The sequence below is a fragment of the Nerophis lumbriciformis genome, linkage group LG13, assembly GCF_033978685.3.
Source record: "Nerophis lumbriciformis linkage group LG13, RoL_Nlum_v2.1, whole genome shotgun sequence".
NCBI classification, from domain to species: Eukaryota; Metazoa; Chordata; class Actinopteri; order Syngnathiformes; family Syngnathidae; genus Nerophis; species Nerophis lumbriciformis.
In genome coordinates, this window is record NC_084560.2 from 1273284 (window position 1) to 1295269 (window position 21986).

At 42.7% G+C, this 21986-nt stretch overlaps 1 protein-coding gene across 1 annotated transcript in view; it reads right to left on the minus strand.

Annotated features, from left to right (window-relative positions):
- Positions 1–7386: 7386 nt before the first annotated feature.
- Positions 7387–21986, minus strand: part of pofut2 (protein O-fucosyltransferase 2) — a 44327-nt gene continuing 29727 nt past the window's right edge. The window contains exons 6-9 of the mRNA XM_061971827.1: positions 18920–19045; positions 12997–13177; positions 12751–12874; positions 7387–7957 (exon numbers count right to left, since the gene is read on the minus strand). Coding sequence (XP_061827811.1) covers positions 7804–7957; positions 12751–12874; positions 12997–13177; positions 18920–19045 — 585 coding nt within the window. The 3' untranslated portion in view covers positions 7387–7803. The remainder of the gene's footprint in view (positions 7958–12750; positions 12875–12996; positions 13178–18919; positions 19046–21986) is intronic.

Sequence of the window (21986 nt, forward strand, 5' to 3'; positions counted from 1 at the left end):
ACACATCAGAGTCCAGGACTAGCCTTTGAACACACACATCAGAGTCCAGGACTAGACCTTGAACACACACATCAGAGTCCAGGACTAGACCTTGAACACACACATCAGAGTCCGGGACTAGACCTTGAACACACACATCAGAGTCCAGGACTAGACTTTGAACACACACATCAGAGTCCAGGACTAGACTTTGAACACCCACATCAGAGTCCAGGACTAGACTTTGAACACACACATCAGAGTCCAGGACTAGACCTTGAACACACACATCAGAGTGCAGGACTAGACCTTGAACACACACATCAGAGTCCAGGACTAGACCTTGAACACACACATCAGAGTCCAGGACTAGACCTTGAACACACACATCAGAGTGCAGGACTAGACCTTGAACACACACATCAGAGTGCAGGACTAGACCTTGAACACACATCAGAGTCCAGGACTAGACCTTGAACACACACATCAGAGTCCAGGACTAGACCTTGAACACACACATCAGAGTCCAGGACTAGACCTTGAACACACACATCAGAGTCCAGGACTACACCTTGAACACACACATCAGAGTCCAGGACTAGACCTTGAACAAACACATCAGAGTCCAGGACTAGACCTTGAACACACATCAGAGTCCAGGACTAGACCTTGAACACACACATCAGAGTCCAGGACTAGACCTTGAACACACATCAGAGTCCAGGACTAGACTTTGAACACACACATCAGAGTCCAGGACTAGACCTTGAACACACACATCAGAGTCCAGGACTAGACCTTGAACACACACATCAGAGTGCAGGACTAGACCTTGAACAAACACATCAGAGTCCAGGCCTAGACCTTGAACACACACATCAGAGTCCAGGAATAGACCTTGAACACACACATCAGAGTGCAGGACTAGACTTTGAACAAACACATCAGAGTCCAGGACTAGACCTTGAACACACATCAGAGTCCAGGACTAGACCTTGAACACACACATCAGAGTCCAGAACTAGACCTTGAACACACACATCAGAGTCCAGGACTTGACCTTGAACACACACATCAGAGTCCAGGACTAGACCTTGAACACACACATCAGAGTCCAGGACTAGACCTTGAACACACACATCAGAGTGCAGGACTAGACCTTGAACACACACATCAGAGTCCAGGACTAGACTTTGAACACACAGATCAGAGTGCAGGACTAGACCTTGAACACACATCAGAGTCCAGGACTAGACCTTGAACACACACATCAGAGTCCAGGACTAGACCTTGAATACACATCAGAGTCCAGGACTACACCTTGAACACACACATCAGAGTCCAGGACTAGACCTTGAACACACACATCAGAGTCCAGGACTAGACTTTGAACACACACATCAGAGTCCAGGACTAGACCTTGAACACACACATCAGAGTCCAGGACTAGACTTTGAACACACACATCAGAGTCCAGGACTAGACCTTGAACACACACATCAGAGTCCAGGACTAGACTTTGAACACACACATCAGAGTCCAGGACTAGACCTTGAACACACACATCAGAGTCCAGGACTAGACCTTGAACACACACATCAGAGTCCAGGACTAGACTTTTAACACACACATCAGAGTCCAGGACTAGACCTTGAACACACATCAGAGTCCAGGACTAGACCTTGAACACACACATCAGAGTGCAGGACTAGACCTTGAACACACACATCCGAGTCCAGGACTAGACCTTGAACACACACATCAGAGTCCAGGACTAGACCTTGAACACACACATCAGAGTCCAGGACTAGACCTTGAACCTCACATCAGAGTGCAGGACTAGACTTTGAACACACACATCAGAGTCCAGGACTAGATTTTGAACACACACATCAGAGTCCAGGACTAGACCTTGAACACACACATCAGAGTCCAGGACTAGACTTTGAACACACACATCAGAGTCCAGGACTAGATTTTGAACACACACATCAGAGTCCAGGACTAGACCTTGAACACACACATCAGAGTCCAGGACTAGACCTTGAACACACACATCAGAGTCCAGGACTAGACCTTGAACACACACATCAGAGTCCAGGACTAGACCTTGAACACACATCAGAGTCCAGGACTAGACCTTGAACACACACATCAGAGTCCAGGACTAGACCTTGAACACACACATCAGAGTCCAGGACTAGACTTTGAACAAACACAGCAGAGTCCAGGACTAGACCTTGAACACACACATCAGAGTCCAGGACTAGACTTTGAACACACACATCAGAGTCCAGGACTAGACTTTGAACACACACATCAGAGTCCAGGACTAGACCTTGAACACACACATCAGAGTGCAGGACTAGACCTTGAACACACACATCAGAGTCCAGGACTAGACCTTGAACACACACATCAGAGTCCAGGACTAGAGTTTGAACACACACATCAGAGTCCAGGACTAGACTTTGAACACACACATCAGAGTCCAGGACTAGACCTTGAACACACACATCAGAGTCCAGGACTAGACCTTGAACACACACATCAGAGTCCAGGACTAGACCTTGAACACACACATCAGAGTCCAGATTTGATTTGATTTGAACACACACATCAGAGTCCAGGACTAGACTTTTAACACACACATCAGAGTCCAGGACTAGACCTTGAACACACACATCAGAGTCCAGGACTAGACCTTGAACAAACACATCAGAGTCCAGGACTAGACCTTGAACACACACATCAGAGTCCAGGACTAGACCTTGAACACACACATCAGAGTCCAGGACTAGACCTTGAACACACACATCAGAGTCCAGGACTAGACCTTGAACACACACATCAGAGTCCAGGACTAGACCTTGAACACACACATCAGAGTCCAGGACTAGACTTTGAACACACACATCAGAGTCCAGGACTAGACTTTGAACACACACATCAGAGTCCAGGACTAGACTTTGAACACACACATCAGAGTCCAGGACTAGACTTTGAACACACACATCAGAGTCCAGGACTAGACTTTGAACACACACATCAGAGTCCAGGACTACACCTTGAACACACACATCAGAGTCCAGGACTACACCTTGAACACACACATCAGAGTCCAGGACTAGACTTTGAACACACACATCAGAGTCCAGGACTAGACCTTGAACACACACATCAGAGTCCAGGACTAGACCTTGAACACACACATCAGAGTCCAGGACTAGACCTTGAACACACACATCAGAGTCCAGGACTAGACCTTGGACACACACATCAGAGTCCAGGACTAGACCTTGAACACACACATCAGAGTCCAGGACTAGACTTTGAACACACACATCAGAGTCCAGGACTAGACCTTGAACACACACATCAGAGTGCAGGACTAGACCTTGAACACACATCAGAGTCCAGGACTAGACTTTGAATACACACATCAGAGTCCAGGACTAGTCCTTGAACACACACGTCAGAGTCCAGGACTAGACCTTGAACACACACATCAGAGTCCAGGACTAGACCTTGAACACACACATCAGAGTCCAGGACTAGTCCTTGAACACACACATCAGAGTCCAGGACTAGACCTTGAACACACATCAGAGTCCAGGACTAGACTTTGAATACACACATCAGAGTCCAGGACTAGTCCTTGAACACACACGTCAGAGTCCAGGACTAGACCTTGAACACACACGTCAGAGTCCAGGACTAGACCTTGAACACACACGTCAGAGTCCAGGACTAGACCTTGAACACACACGTCAGAGTCCAGGACTAGACCTTGAACACACACATCAGAGTCCAGGACTAGACCTTGAACACACACATCAGAGTCCAGGACTAGACTTTTAACACACACATCAGAGTCCAGGACTAGACTTTTAACACACACATCAGAGTCCAGGACTAGACCTTGAACACACACATCAGAGTCCAGGACTAGACCTTGAACACACACATCAGAGTCCAGGACTAGACTTTGAATACACACATCAGAGTCCAGGACTAGTCCTTGAACACACACGTCAGAGTCCAGGACTAGACCTTGAACACACACGTCAGAGTCCAGGACTAGACCTTGAACACACACATCAGAGTCCAGGACTAGACCTTGAACACACACATCAGAGTCCAGGACTAGACTTTGAACACACACATCAGAGTCCAGGACTAGACTTTTAACACACACATCAGAGTCCAGGACTAAACCTTGAACACACACATCAGAGTCCAGGACTAGACCTTGAACACACACATCAGAGTCCAGGACTAGACCTTGAACACACACATCAGAGTCCAGGACTAGACTTTGAACACACACATCAGAGTCCAGGACTAGACCTTGAACACACACATCAGAGTCCAGGACTAGACCTTGAACACACACATCAGAGTCCAGGACTAGACCTTGAACACACACATCAGAGTCCAGGACTAGACCTTGAACACACACATCAGAGTCCAGGACTAGACCTTGAACACACACATCAGAGTCCAGGACTAGACCTTGAACACACATCAGAGTCCAGGACTACACCTTGAACACACACATCAGAGTCCAGGACTAGACCTTGAACACACACATCAGAGTCCAGGACTAGACTTTGAATACACACATCAGAGTCCAGGACTAGACCTTGAACACACACATCAGAGTCCAGGACTAGACTTTGAACACACACATCAGAGTCCAGGACTAGTCCTTGAACACACACATCAGAGTCCAGGACAAGACCTTGAACAAACACATCAGAGTCCATGACTAGACCTTAAACACACATCAGAGTCCAGGACTAGACCTTGAACAATTAAACAATTGACATACAGAAAGTAGGCCCTGGCTAACATGAGTACACTATTCCATCCATGAAGATGTCTAAAAAAACATCCAAAAAATAGTTCCAGGTTGTGACCTAAATATTTACTAATTCTTCATCTAAACTGGAAGATATAAACATCCCATCAGTCTTTATCCCAGTGAGAGCAGACATTGTACAGTAAGTTGTTTTATTATGTTTGTATATCTTGTTTAGCACTTAGCAATACTGCTACATGATGCTTAGTGTTTGACTAAAGCTGCATCTGTTTAGCTTCTAAAACTTGTACATCATCCTCTTTATGTTCAGCCTCAAAAATAGAAATTTCTGGATCATCAAAGTAGTCTTTGTTGTCTCTCATCAAGTCTGCCATGATTAGTAGTCTTGTTGTTGTTGTTGAAGGGAAAGTGAACGTTGTGATGAGCAAAATACGAAAATATTACATGTTATTATGAATGTTACTACATGACATATATACTTACATCATGTATATATTACATGTTATTATGAATGTTACTACATGACATATATACTTACATCATGTATATATTACATGTTATTATGAATGTTACTACATGACATATATACTTACATCATGTATATATTACATGTTATTATGAATGTTACTACATGACATATATACTTACATCATGTATATATTACATGTTATTATGAATGTTGCTAGATACTACATATATACTTACATCATGTATATATTACATGTTATTATGAATGTTACTACATGACATATATACTTACATCATGTATATATGACATGTTATTATGAATGTTACTACATGACATATATACTTACAACATGTAAATATTACATGTTATTATGAATGTTACTACATGGCATGTATACTTACATCATGTATATATTACATGTTATTATGAATGTTACTACATGACATATATACTTACATCATGTATATATTACATGTTATTATGAATGTTGCTAGATACTACATATATACTTACATCATGTATATATGACATGTTATTATGAATGTTACTACATGACTTATATACTTACATCATGTATATATTACATGTTATTATGAATGTTACTACATGACATGTATACTTACATCACGTATATATTACATGTTATTATGAATGTTACTACATGACATGTATACTTACATCACGTATATATTACATGTTATTATGAATGTTACTACATGGCATGTATACTTACATCATGTATATATTACATGTTATTATGAATGTTACTACATGACATATATACTTACATCATGTATATATTACATGTTATTATGAATGTTGCTAGATACTACATATATACTATATACTTACATCATGTATATATTACATGTTATTATGAATGTTACTACATGACATATATACTTACATCATGTATATATTACATGTTATTATGAATGTTACTACATGACATTTAAACTTAAATCATGTATATATCACATGTTATTATGAATGTTACTACATGACATATATACTTACATCATGTATATAATACATGTTATTATGAATGTTACTACATGACATATATACTTACATCATGTATATATTACATGTTATTATGAATGTTGCTAGATACTACATATATACTTACATCATGTATATATTACATGTTATTATGAATGTTACTACATGACATATATACTTACAACATGTAAATATTACATGTTATTATGAATGTTACTACATGACATATACTTACATCATGTATATATTACATGTTATTATGAATGTTACTACATGACATATACTTACATCATGTATATATTACATGTTATTATGAATGTTACTACATGACATATATACTTACATCATATATATATATTACATGTTATTATGAATGTTGCTAGATACTACATATATACTTACATCATGTATATACTACATGTTATTATGAATGTTACTACATGACATATATACTTACATCATGTATATACTACATGTTATTATGAATGTTACTACATGACATATATACTTACATCATGTATATACTACATGTTATTATGAATGTTACTACATGACATATACTTACATCATGTATATATTACATGTTATTATGAATGTTGCTAGATACTACATATATACTTACATCATGTATATATGACATGTTATTATGAATGTTACTACATGACATATATACTTACATCATGTATATACTACATGTTATTATGAATGTTACTACATGACATATATACTTACATCATGTATATATTACATGTTATTATGAATGTTACTACATGACATATATACTTACATCATGTATATATTACATGTTATTATGAATGTTACTAGATACTACATATATACTTACATCATGTATATATTACATGTTATTATGAATGTTACTACATGACATATATACTTACATCATGTATATATTACATGTTATTATGAATGTTACTACATGACATATACTTACATCATGTATATATTACATGTTATTATGAATGTTGCTAGATACTACATATATACTTATATCATGTATATATTACATGTTATTATGAATGTTACTACATGACATATATACTTACATCATGTATATACTACATGTTTCTATGAATGTTACTACATTACCTATGTACTTACAGTGTGTATATAAAACATTGATGGATGTTTCTAGAGGCGGAAAAGGGCGACACTCATTGGCTCTATTGTTAGCTGACTCTTGGTAGCCTTTATTTACGAGTTAGAATGCATACAAAAAGAAAAGCATGTGTGCTGGTCTTACATCATTATTGTGAATGATAGACAACATTGAAAGAAAGGTGTAGCAGTTCCCTTATAAGGAGTCTTGTGTATGGGGGCCTAGAATGTGGGGCTATGTGCTGTGTTTGGTGACTTTAAAAAAGAAGTAATTACAGCTTTGGCACCTGATTGCAAAACTCCTAACACCTGTGAAAGGTGCCCACCTTGTAACTCTGAAGAGTTGTAGTGGCATACCTTAGAGTAACACTGTTGTTGGCACTTGTGTGTATGAAGAGAATGCAAAGTGACGTCAGTAAACTATCTTCCAGTGAGTGGGCTGCTCACACTCCGTCTCTGCGTCCCCACACAAACGATTGTAAGTGGTTTTGGGATTAAAACCAAGGATTTCTCGCTCTTCGTGGATACGGAAGGAGAAAGTGGACACTGATGTTCCCACGAAGAATCTGGATGAAGCAATACAAAGAGAGAAAAGATGACATGTGACTGTGTGTCATGTCTGTGTGATCATGTTTTGTTTGGCCATGTGCTTTTTTGGATTTTGTCAGTTCCTGTTTTTTTCACTCCCCGTTTTGTTTCCATGACAACCCATTAGTTTTCACCTGTCCTCATGTCACACACCACCTGATTCATTTGCACTCACGCACCTGTTGTTAATCATGTCTGTGTTATTTAAGCTTTTCATTTTCTGTTGGTCGGCCTGGCGACATCACATCCATGCTCTGCACTCTTGACACGCTGCTTACTCTGTCCAGGTCATAGTTCATGCTGCTCTTTTCTTGCCACCTAAGTTTTTTGTTTATTCAAGCCACTGTTTTGTACCTCCGCTGTGAGCGCCTTTTGTTTGTTCCTTTTTTCCATAGTTCTGCCTTTGTGCGAGTTTTGTTTTATTAGCCAAGTTTGTTCCCCGCCTTGTGCGCGCCTTTTGTTTATACTTCTTATAATCTATTATTAAATCATGTATTTAACTTCATGCCATGTCAGGTCCAAATCCTTTGCACCATGGGAAAACAAACCACGCCAAAGTCCAAGTCATGACAGATGTCGCCAGCAAATAAGTTTTCCCGCAGATGACATCACGCCGCCGCCTTGTCATGACGTCACCCCGCCCACTGGTGATGATGTCAGAGACCAAGATTTTTTTTAGATTCTGTTAACTTTTTCTGTCAGCCACCACCAAAGGACTTTTTTGCCAAAATCAGACACCTCCAGAAAAAATTTTCACAGACCCGCTCACCGGGACTGTCCTTGCCCCCCAAGACTCAAGCCCCGCCCCCGTCACAAAATGTTTCTTTTTTTCCGTCCACACACCCTCAGGTGGGGGATAAAGAAATATTTTTTGGACAATTTAAAGGGGAGGATTCTGACCCCCTCCTGACCTCCCTCCACCCACCCCAAAAGACTGTTCCAGACCGCAGGGAGCGCGTCTGGTATCCGCCCCTTGAGGGGGGGGGATCCACCAGTTCTTCAGGCTGCTAAGCCGCAGCCTCCAGCGCGGCCACCACCACCAACTTTTCGCCATGCCAAGCCGCAACCTCCGGCCCGGCCACCACCACCAATCTTTCGGCCTGCCAAGCCGCAACCTCCGGCGAGGCCACCTCCACCAGCACCAAGGCTCGCACCTACGCCACGGCTAGCTCCACGCCCTGCTCCAAGGCTAGCAACATACCTAACCGCACCACGCCAAGCTCCACCACGCCAAGTTCGTCCAGTAGCAGCTCCACGACGCCAAGTGCCGCCAGTCGCAGCTTCACGACGCCAAGTGCCGCCAGTCGCAGCTTCACAACGCCAAGTGCCGCCAGTCGCAGCTCCACGACGCCAAGTGCCGCCAGTCGCAGCTCCACGACGCCAAGTGCCGCCAGTCGCAGCTCCACGACGCCAAGTGCCGCCAGTCGCAGCTCCACGACGCCAAGACCCAAGCCAAGACCCAAGCCAAGACCCAAGACAAGACCCACGCCAAGACCAAGACCCACGCCAAGACCAAGACAAGACCAAGCTTCGCCACGCCAAGCTTCGCCACCTGCCACAATGACGACGCAAACACCTCCTCGTCGGCCACAGATGTGACCATTCCATGGGCGTCCGCCACGCCAAGTACGCCGACCTCCTCGTCGGTCACGGATGTGGCCCTTCCCGGGTCACCCACCTCGTCAGGTACAGTGGAGCTTTACGCGTCGCCGCCACCTGACTCTGCCTCGGTGGATTCGGGGACACTGGGTCTGGCAACCTACCACCATGTCCCCCTCCCGCCCTCCCATGACTCTTGATCTTGTTTTTGTTGGTAGATTTTGGACATCTGGGATCTGTCCTTAAGGGAGGGGTTCTGTCATGTCTGTATGATCATGTTTTGTTTGGCCATGTGCTTTTTTGGATTTTGTCAGTTCCTGTTTTTTCACTCCCCGTTTTGTTTCCATGACCACCCATTAGTTTTCACCTGTCCTCATGTCACACACCTGATTCATTTGCACTCACGCACCTGTTGTTAATCATGTCTGTGTTATTTAAGCTTTTCATTTTCTGTTGGTCGGCCTGGCGACATCACATCCACGCTCTGCACTCTTGACACACTGCTGACTCTGTCCAGGTCATAGTTCATGCTGCTCTTTTCTTGCCACGTAAGTTTTTTGTTTATACTTTTTATAATCTATTATTAAATCATGTATTTAACTTCACGCCATGTCAGGTCCAAATCCTTTGCACCATGGGAAAACAAACCACGTCAAAGTCCAAGTCTTGACACTGTGTTCTTAAGTCAAAGTCATCATTCTACGTATGCAGTGTGCAATATGTCACACTGTGCAATAACATCACATTGAAATAAGGATTTGATCCTCTGTAGATTTTGAAATTCAACACCTTCCAAAGCCATGAATCCAGAATTGATGAATGATAGTCTACTTTATTAGAGCGAGACGTGATATCAACTAAAATTACTTGATTGTTCATGCGTTCTTAGTGTGGAACGGGCTCACCGGGGGTAAGTGGCAAATAAGTTATGCCTCACTTGACAGTAAAGAATACAAAATATTATTAAACCATTTGTTGTCCGATTTAATTAGTTTACGTTTATTTTTCCTATATTTTTTTATTTGAATTCATTTTTTTTGTAATCCTAATTATTAGAACAGTATAGAATCAGAGGATTGATATTGAACTGGGCAAGAAGCTACTTAACCAACAGGAAGCAATACATAGACTACATCCTTGCATCGACTACATCCAGACTACTGTCCTTACCTGGCATAGACTACATCCAGACTACTGTCCTTACCTGGCATAGACTACATCCAGACTACTGTCCTTACCTGACATAGACTACATCCAGACTACTGTCCTTACCTGACATAGACTACATCCAGACTACTGTCCTTACCTTGCATAGACTACATCCAGACTACTGTCCTTACCTTGCATAGACTACATCCAGACTACTGTCCTTACCTGGCATAGACTACATCCAGACTACTGTCCTTACCTGGCATAGACTACATCCAGACTACTGTCCTTACCTGGCATAGACTACATCCAGACTACTGTCCTTACCTGGCATAGACTACATCCAGACTACTGTCCTTACCTTGCATAGACTACATCCAGACTACTGTCCTTACCTTACAGACTACATCCAGACTACTGTCCTTACCTAATACAGACTACATCCAGACTACTGTCCTTACCTGGTATAGACTACATCCAGACTACTGTCCTTACCTAATACAGACTACATCCAGACTACTGTCCTTACCTGGCATAGACTACATCCAGACTACTGTCCTTACCTGGCATAGACTACATCCAGACTACTGTCCTTACCTGACATAGACTACATCCAGACTACTGTCCTTACCTGACATAGACTACATCCAGACTACTGTCCTTACCTTGCATAGACTACATCCAGACTACTGTCCTTACCTGGCATAGACTACATCCAGACTACTGTCCTTACCTGGCATAGACTACATCCAGACTACTGTCCTTACCTGGCATAGACTACATCCAGACTACTGTCCTTACCTGGCATAGACTACATCCAGACTACTGTCCTTACCTGGCATAGACTACATCCAGACTACTGTCCTTACCTGGCATAGACTACATCCAGACTACTGTCCTTACCTGACATAGACTACATCCAGACTACTGTCCTTACCTGACATAGACTACATCCAGACTACTGTCCTTACCTTGCATAGACTACATCCAGACTACTGTCCTTACCTGGCATAGACTACATCCAGACTACTGTCCTTACCTGGCATAGACTACATCCAGACTACTGTCCTTACCTGGCATAGACTACATCCAGACTACTGTCCTTACCTGGCATAGACTACATCCAGAATACTGTCCTTACCTGGCATAGACTACATCCAGACTACTGTCCTTACCTGGCATAGACTACATCCAGACTACTGTCCTTACCTGGCATAGACTACATCCAGACTACTGTCCTTACCTGGCATAGACTACATCCAGACTACTGTCCTTACCTGGCATAGACTACATCCAGACTACTGTCCTTACCTGGCATAGACTACATCCAGACTACTGTCCTTACCTGACATAGACTACATCCAGACTACTGTCCTTACCTTGCATAGACTACATCCAGACTACTGTCCTTACCTTGCATAGACTACATCCAGACTACTGTCCTTACCTTGCATATACTACATCCAGACTACTGTCCTTACCTTGCATAGACTACATCCAGACTACTGTCCTTACCTGGCATAGACTACATCCAGACTACTGTCCTTACCTGGCATAGACTACATCCAGAATACTGTCCTTACCTGGTATAGTCTATATCCAGACTACTGTCCTTACCTTGCATAGACTACATCCAGACTACTGTTCTTACCTTGCATAGACTACATCCAGACTACTGTCCTTACCTTGCATAGACTACATCCAGACTACTGTCCTTACCTGGCATAGACTACATCCAGACTACTGTCCTTACCTTGCATAGACTACATCCAGACTACAGTCCTTACCTTGCATAGACTACATCCAGACTACTGTCCTTACCTTGCATAGACTACATCCAGACTACTGTCCTTACCTAACAGACTACATCCAGACTACTGTCCTTACCTAATACAGACTACATCCAGACTACTGTCCTTACCTAATACAGACTACATCCAGACTACTGTCCTTACCTAATACAGACTACATCCAGACTACAGTCCTTACCTAACATAGACTACATCCAGATTACTGTCCTTACCTTGCATGGGCACAAATCCACTGATCAATGATGGCCACTCCTCCATCTTTAAAGAGCTCCAGATCCTCCTTGGATGCTTCAAATCTCACCAACTCAGGCAACCACCTCTTCATCTCCTTCACTTCTGCAGAGATTACAAGGGTGAGCTTCTTCTTCTGCCAGATGTGGAATTCCCAGTGGTTTCACTTGAAGTTGTTAGAGTAAGTCTATAGGATACAAAGTCCAAATGTTCTGTCATGTCCTCACCTTCCTCGTCTGCGTCTGTCGCCACAAACACTTTGTCCAACTTGTGCTTCTTCATAAGGCTTCGGATGTTCTTGACTGCCCCCTTCAGGCTGGGTACGTCCTCTCTGTGGCCCCATATGAAATCCTTCCGCCGCAAGTGGACTCCGAGATAGGGGCCCCCTTTGGCAGTGCCCAGCTTAGCCTATCAGGGGCAATGGTGGAAATCAAAATGAAGGACAGGCTTTCACCAATTTGTGGCCCCCAGTTATTCCATCACTACCATACACTTTGTTCGGGCTAGCATGTGTTTATCTTGACTTCTACTAAGTTAACAGTATGACGGTTTGATAACCATTTTGACTGAAAAAATTCATCACTTCTGGCCCTTGGACAACTTTAATTGAAGAACCCTGTTCTAAGGCTTATTTTTGAAACATGACCTCAGTGAATATTTGGTGTGGTCCAGGCCTTCATGTGTTTCTTTGTGTAGGTACGTGGTATATGTAGTACACGGTCCAGTGGAAATACACCAAAGTATTTGGGGACAGAAACCTTGAATTTTCACAATAATTCTTCTTGTTTGTAAAGACCGTTTGAATTAGTCTCTTTTCTGTTCTAGCATGACTGAGCCCTGGTGCACAAGGCCAGGTCAATAGAGGCATGCTTGGAAGAACTTGAAAGACCCCAATGAATTAAACTAAAACCAAGACACCTCTCAGGGCATTCAATCCATCGCAACTGGACTGTTTGGTTTGTCTTTGAAGACGTTTGGACTCTCATTCGAGTACACTTCATCACTTCATGATCATAGACTTAAGTTAGTTAAAGTACCAATGATTGTCATACACACACTAGGTGTGGTGAAATTAACCTCTGCATTTGACCCATCCCCTTGTTCAGTCCCTGGGAGGTGAGGGGAGCAGTGAGCAGCAGCGGTGGCTGCGCTCGGGAGTCATTTTGGTGATTTAACCCCCAATTCCAACCCTTGATGCTGAGTGCCAAGCAGGGAGGTAATGGGTCTCATTTTTATAGTCTTTGGTATGACTTGGGGGGGGGGGGGGGGTTGAACTCGCGACCTACCGTTCTCAGGGCGGACACTCTAGATTTAGATTTGTCACATCTAGTCTTAGACTTACATTGGTCACATCCAGTCTTCAACTTAGATTGGTCACATTCAGTTTTAGACTTAGTTTGGTCACATTCAGTTTTAGACTTAGTTTGGTCACATTCAGTTTTAGACTTAGATTGGTCACATTCAGTTTTAGATTGGTCACATCCAGTCTTAGATTGGTCACATCCAGTCTTAGATTGGTCACATCCAGTCTTAGATTGGTCACATTCAGTCTTAGATTGGTCACATTCAGTCTTAGACTTAGATTGGTCACATTCAGTCTTAGACTTAGATTGGTCACATTCAGTCTTAGACTGGTCACATTCAGTCTTAGACTTAGATTGGTCACATTCAGTCTTAGATTGGTCACATTCAGTCTTAAACTTAGATTGGTCACATTCAGTCTTAGATTGGTCACATCCAGTCTTAGATTGGTCACATCCAGTCTTAGATTGGTCACATCCAGTCTTAGATTGGTCACATCCAGTCTTAGATTGGTCACATCCAGTCTTAGATTGGTCACATTCAGTCTTAGACTTAGATTGGTCACATTCAGTCTTAGATTGGTCACATTCAGTCTTAGATTGGTCACATCCAGTCTTAGATTGGTCACATCCAGTCTTAGATTGGTCACATTCAGTCTTAGATTGGTCACATCCAGTCTTAGATTGGTCACATCCAGTCTTAGATTGGTCACATCCAGTCTTAGATTGGTCACATTCAGTCTGAGATTGGTCACATTCAGTCTGAGATTGGTCACATCCAGTCTTAGATTGGTCACATCCAGTCTGAGATTGGTCACATCCAGTCTTAGATTGGTCACATTCAGTGGTAGATTGGTCACATTCAGTCTTAGATTGGTCACATTCAGTGGTAGATTGGTCACATTCAGTCTTAGATTGGTCACATTCAGTCTTAGATTGGTCACATCCAGTCTTAGATTGGTCACATCCAGTCTTAGATTGGTCACATTCAGTCTGAGATTGGTCACATCCAGTCTTAGATTGGTCACATTCAGTGGTAGATTGGTCACATTCAGTCTTAGATTGGTCACATTCAGTGGTAGATTGGTCACATTCAGTCTTAGATTGGTCACATTCAGTCTTCGATTGGTCACACTCATTCTTAGACTTAGATTGGTCACATTCAGTCTTAGATTGGTCACATTCAGTCTTAGATTGGTCACATCCAGTCTTAGATTGGTCACATCCAGTCTTAGATTGGTCACATCCAGTCTTAGATTGGTCACATCCAGTCTTAGATTGGTCACATCCAGTCTTAGATTGGTCACATCCAGTCTTAGATTGGTCACATCCAGTCTTAGATTGGTCACATCCAGTCTTAGATTGGTCACATCCAGTCTTAGATTGGTCACATCCAGTCTTAGATTGGTCACATCCAGTCTTAGATTGGTCACATTCAGTGGTAGATTGGTCACATCCAGTCTTAGATTGGTCACATTCAGTGGTAGATTGGTCACATTCAGTCTTAGATTGGTCACATCCAGTCTTAGATTGGTCACATCCAGTCTTAGATTGGTCACATTCAGTCTTAGATTGGTCACATTCAGTCTTAGACTTAGATTGGTCACATTCAGTCTTAGATTGGTCACATTCAGTCTGAGATTGGTCACATTCAGTTTGAGATTGGTCACATCCAGTCTTAGACTTAGATTGGTCACATTCAGTCTGAGATTGGTCACATTCAGTCTGAGATTGGTCACATTCAGTCTGAGATTGGTCACATCCAGTCTTAGATTGGTCACATCCAGTCTTAGATTGGTCACATTCAGTCTGAGATTGGTCACATTCAGTCTGAGATTGGTCACATCCAGTCTTAGATTGGTCACATTCAGTCTTAGACTTAGATTGGTCACATTCAGTCTTAGACTTAGATTGGTCACATCTAGTCTTAGACTTATAATGGTCACTTCTAGTCTTAGATTGGTCAGATCTAGTCGATTGAATGTCCTGAGAGGACAATGACCAGGATGAATGAACATTCATAGACATAAAACAAAGACAGTGAGCCAGGATCTCTCATCCAGTGACTTCTGACTAGGGATGGGTACCTTATCCGATACTTTCTTGGCACCAAGCAATTCCCGCCAGTCCTACCGGGCACCAAGTTGCGTAAAATCCAACGGTTTCAGTACCTGGGTTGCGTGTGACTTTACGCCCGCTTGCCGGCTCTTTGCACCTCGACACTTGGCAATCACTCCAGCCAAACCACCTCCAGGTAATGTTGCAAATTTTAATGCCAACAAAGAAATGTCTTAAGAAAATGCTCCAACATAAGTTAAGTAACGCTCCACTTTTCCTGTGCTAGCTTGATGCTAACATACCTTATGCTACAGATTAGCATTAGCAATTTTACAAGGTAATTTCAAAACCTTTAAATTTGCTAATGAAAACTATACCTGAGATGCTCGTTACAATCAAAGAGCTGGTGTGTAATAAGCAGAGGTGGGTAGTAACGCGCTACATTTACTCCGTTACATCTACTTGAGTAACTTTTGGGATAAATTGTACTTCTAAGAGTAGTTTTAATGCAACATACTTTTACTTAAGTATATTTATAGAGAAGGAACGCTACTTTTACTCCGCTACTTGTATCTACATTCAGCTCGCTACTCGCTACTAATTTTTATCGATCTGTTAATGCACGCTTTGTTTGTTTTGGTCTGTCAGACAGACCTTCAAAGTGCCTGCCTTACTGGTGACACTTCATTTCGTTCCACCAATCAGATGCAGTCACTGGTGACGTCGGACCAATCAAACAGAGCCAGGTGGTCACATGACCTGACTTAAACAAGTTGAAAAACTTATTCGGGTGTTACCATTTAGTGGTCAATTGTACGGAATATGTACTGTACTGTGCAATCTACTAATAAAAGTTCCAATCAATCAATCAAAAGTGTGAAGGAAAAAATATACTTTTTTATTTCAACCGCACGAGGACGTTCCTGTCTTCACAATAAAAGTGCCGCTCCATCGCGCCTGCGCTTTCAAAACAAGAGTCTCCGAAAGCCAGCGCAAACAAGCTAGCAAGCTACGGAGTTTGACGCCAATATATTTCTTGTAAAGTGTATAAAAACGAATATGGAAGCTGGACAAATAAGATGCCAAAAACCCACCACTTTCATGTGGTGTTAGACAGAAAGGAGGAACTTTTCTTCTCCTCCATTTGAAAACGTGGACGTTATCATCACTACTGTCTGATTACAATCAACGCAAGTCATCAGAATCAGGTAATACACCAACTTATATTCTTGTCTTCATGAAAGAAAGGAATCTATATGTGTTAAACATGCATGTATATTCATTAAAACACCTTTAACATGTAAACAAAAACAGCAAAATAAATACATATAAATTATATACTGTATATATCAATGTATATGTATGTGTGTATGTATGTATATATATATATATATGTGTGTGTGTGTATATATATATATATATATATATATATATATATATATATATATATATATATATATATATATATATATATATATTGCAAATGAGCCGTCGACCCCCAGTCAGAACGACTCCAAAACCAACAAAGCATGTAACTGTCGAAAGAAACCTGATTGCCCCCTCAACGGGGGATGCTTACAAACATCAGTTGTCTACCAATCTAAGGTAATACGCAAGGACATTAACACATCCGACACATATGTAGGATTAACCGAGGGAGAATTCAAAACCAGACGGAACAACCACAAGGCTTCTTTCAGGAACAAAAACCTGCGAAATACCACAGAACTCAGCAAACACATTTGGGACCTCAAAGACAATAATGTTGAATATTCAATAACATGGCAAATTCTTGCATCCAGCACACCTTACAATAGTGGTAATAAAAGATGCAACCTATGCTTGAAAGAGAAACTGTTTATTATCTACCGTCCAGACCTGTCATCCCTCAACAAGCGCAGCGAAATTGTAACAACATGCCGCCATAGACGGAAACACCTCCTAGGTAACACATGAACCAATCACCACGCCCCTAGGCCAGCCTGTACCCACCCACTCTGTGCCCTATATAAACCATGGTATGCGAATGCTCCCATTAAAATCTCCTGACGATTGAGGGTACCCCCCTCATGAAACAGGCCTGTAGAGATGAAATAGTGATTTTTTTTCCCCACACATACATATATTGCGCTCTACTACGGTATTGAGCACTATTTTTTGGATAACCTTATTAAGACATATATATATATATATATATATATATGATATGTGTGTGTATGTTACTCAGTACTTGAGTAGTTTTTTCACAACATACTTTTTACTTTTACTCAAGTAAATATTTGGGTGACTACTCCTTACTTTTACTTGAGTAATAAATCTCTAAAGTAACAGTACTCTTACTTGAGTACAATTTCTGGCTACTCTACCCACCTCTGGTAATAAGTACAATATTTACCGTACAACACCTTGTAGAGCGCAACAGCCAGCAAAGACTGAAGTGACCAACACACCATAAACGATACACTACTGCCATCTAATGTCTTAGACTTGCAATCATACCCGCAAATGATACTCAGAAATGTGATAACGACCCAAAACGTACAAAACTGGACGGCAGTTATCATAATCAGCTAATTTTTAAAAGTTGCATTCTAAATTGCGACTTCCCTGATGTAGAGTCCTCCTGGGAGGTCAACTATGCTCCGGGTGCTGACACAATACCTTCCATTGTTTACTGTTCTTGTCCAGGTGAAAAACATGTTCACCAAGTAACCTAAACCACGGTCAAACAAGACTGCATCGGAAGGTAAATGCAACTTATACGCACGTCCAATTGTGTTTGCTGACTCACCTTCATGCGAGTCCAGTCTTCGTTGTAAACAGTCTGGTCGCCATGGTCTGTGGAGTTGAGGTACTTTGCTCTGAAGTCGTCTCCAATGAGGCGGAGGTGCTTGGCAAACACCATACTGCGGCGGCTCTTGGTTGAAGATGGAAAATGCATGATTTGCTTCAAATGCCAAAGGAAAATGTCCCCTCCACCGTGTGTAGTGTCAATGTACAGGACCACACCTCATGGACAGAAAGATGCCCTAACCCAGGGGTGTCCTCACTTATATGGTGGCCACTATACCCAGTAGAGATGCGCGGTTTGCGGGCACAACCGCGGAGTCCGCGGATTATCCGCGGATGAAATTTAAAAAAATTAGATTATATCCGCGGGTCGGGTCGGGTCGGGTCGGGTCGGGTCGGGTCGGGTCGGGCGGTTGAAATAAAAAAAAATTAGATTTTAAATAGATTCAGGCGGGTGGCAGTTAAACCAATTGGGAAATATATATACATAGTTAAATGTTGTTACCCACATACGAAAAACGAGCAGGCACCTGCAGCATATGCCACAACAGAAGAAAAAAAAAGAAGAAGAGATGGACACTTTTACGGAGCGGAGAAGGGACGCCTCGCCGGGGTCCGGGACCGAGGCCCCCTCCCCCGAAAGGACCCCACCGGGAGCCGTAGCTGAGGCGATCCGCGAGAAGGGCCCGACGCACGTCCAGGGTCACCACCGCGCCCACCGCACCGACACCCCGCCTCGTCCGCCTTCGCTGCGGCCGGCGTCACGCGTGGCCGGGGGCTCGTAACAGGGGTCACTCCGCGCGCTCCGCCCGCGCAGCTTACCTGCCCGCCACCCCTGTTGCCGGGGGTGCGTAACAGGGGTCACTCCGCGCGCAGTGCGCCCACGAAAGGGGTGGGGCTCACCCTGGCTGATATAGACAGCAGGACGGTGGCCATGGAAGTTGGAACCCGCTAAGGAGTGTGTAACAACCCACCTGCCGAATCAACTAGCCCTGAAAATGGATGGCGCTGGAGCGTCGGGCCCATACCCGGCCGTCGCCGGCAGCGAGACGCGCTTGGAGGTGCGCTCAGCGCGGCTCCCATATGATTGCGCGCTGGTGTGCGTCTGGGTCGTGACAGCGTGGCACGCGAATGTCTGTGCTGCATTGGATCAGTCTCCTTTCTTTAACAGGCAAAAGCTTTATAACCTCACTAATGCCTTGCATCGTCTATATTAGATATATGACAACGGGCGGGTGCGGTTCTGATCAAATGTTACATCGGGTGGATGGCGGATGGTTGACGACTTTCTGATGCGGTTGCGGATGAAATAATTGCCTATCCGCGCATCTCTAATACCCAGTCAAAAACTGTTTTGGCATGCAAACCGAGTGGCCGCATTAAACAGATGGCCGCTAAAGAACATCATGTCATGGCTGTCTTCACTTTACAATCATTTCTACAACTCTTATTTTTTTGTGATTGGAGCACATACTTGTTGCTCACAAAAAACATTCATGAAGTTTGCTTCTTTGATGAATTTATTATGGCTCTACTGAAAATGTGAGGGTCAAAAGTATACATACAGCAATGTTAATATTTGCTTACATGTCCCTTGGCAAGTTGACCTGCAATAAGGCGCTTTTGGTAGCCATCCACAAGCTTCTGCTTGACCACTTGACCACTAAATTGCTGCAGTTCAGCTAAATGTGTTGGCATGGACTTGTTTCTTCAGCATTGTCCACACCTTTAAGTCAGGACTTTGGGAAGGCCATTCTAAAACCTTCATTCTAGCCTGATTTAGCCATTCCTTTACCACGTTTGATGTCATTGTCCTGTTGGAACACCCAACTGCGCCCAAGACCCAACCTCCAGGCTGATGATTTTAGCTTGTCCTGAACAATTTGGAGCTAATCCTCCTTTTTCATTGTCCCGATTAAAGCAGCAGTTCCATTGGCAGCAAAACAGGCCCAGAGCATAATGCTACCACCACCATGCTTGACGGTAGGTTTGGTGTTCCTGGGATTAAAGGCCTCACCTTTTCTCCTCCAAACATATTGCTGGGTATTGTGGCCAAACAGCTCCATTTTTGTTTCATCTGACCACAGAACTTTCCTCCAGAAGGTCTTATCTTTGTCCATGTGATGTCAGATGAAACAACAATTGAGCTGTTTGGCCACAATCCCCAGCAATATGTTTGGAAGAGTAAAGGGGAACACCAGACCTACAGTCAAGCATGGTGGTGGTAGTATTATGCTCTGGGCCTGTTTTGCTGCCTATGGAACTGCTCTTTAAAGGGGAACATTATCACAATTTCAGAATGGTTAAAACCATTAAAAATCAGTTCCCAGTGGCTTATTATATTTTTCGAAGTTTTTTTCAAAATTTTACCCATCACGCAATATCCCTAAAAAAAGCTTCAAAGTGCCTGATTTTAACCACCCGTCCATTTTCCTGTGACGTCACATAGTGATGCCAACACAAACAAACATGGCGGAAAGAACAGCAAGCTATAGCGACATTAGCTCGGATTCCTACCTGCAATAAGGCGCTTTTGGTAGCCATCCACAAGCTTCTGCTTGACCACTTGACCACTCCTCTGTATTATGCTGATAGTATATATTTGTACCATGAATTGATTAACGTGGAAAAGTTGAAAAACTTATTTGGGTGTTACCATTTAGTGGTCAATTGTACGGAATATGTACTGTACTGTGCAATCTATTAATAAATACAAGTTTCAATCAATCAATCAATCAACACTTGACAAAATTGCTGCAGTTCAGCTAAATTTGTTGCTTTTCTGACATGGACTTGTTTCTTCAGCATTGTCCTCACCTTTAAGTCAGGCCTTTGGGAAGGCCATTCTAAAACCTTCATTCTAGCCTGATTTAGCCATTCCTTTACCACTTTTGAGGCGTGTTTGGGGTCATTGTCCTGTTGGAACACCCAACTGCGCCCAAGACCCAACCTCCGGGCTGATGATTTAGGTAGGTTGTCCTGAAGAATTTGGAGGTAATCCTCCTTTTTCATTGTCCCAGTTAAAGGGGAACATTATCACCAGACCTATGTAAGCGTCAATATATACC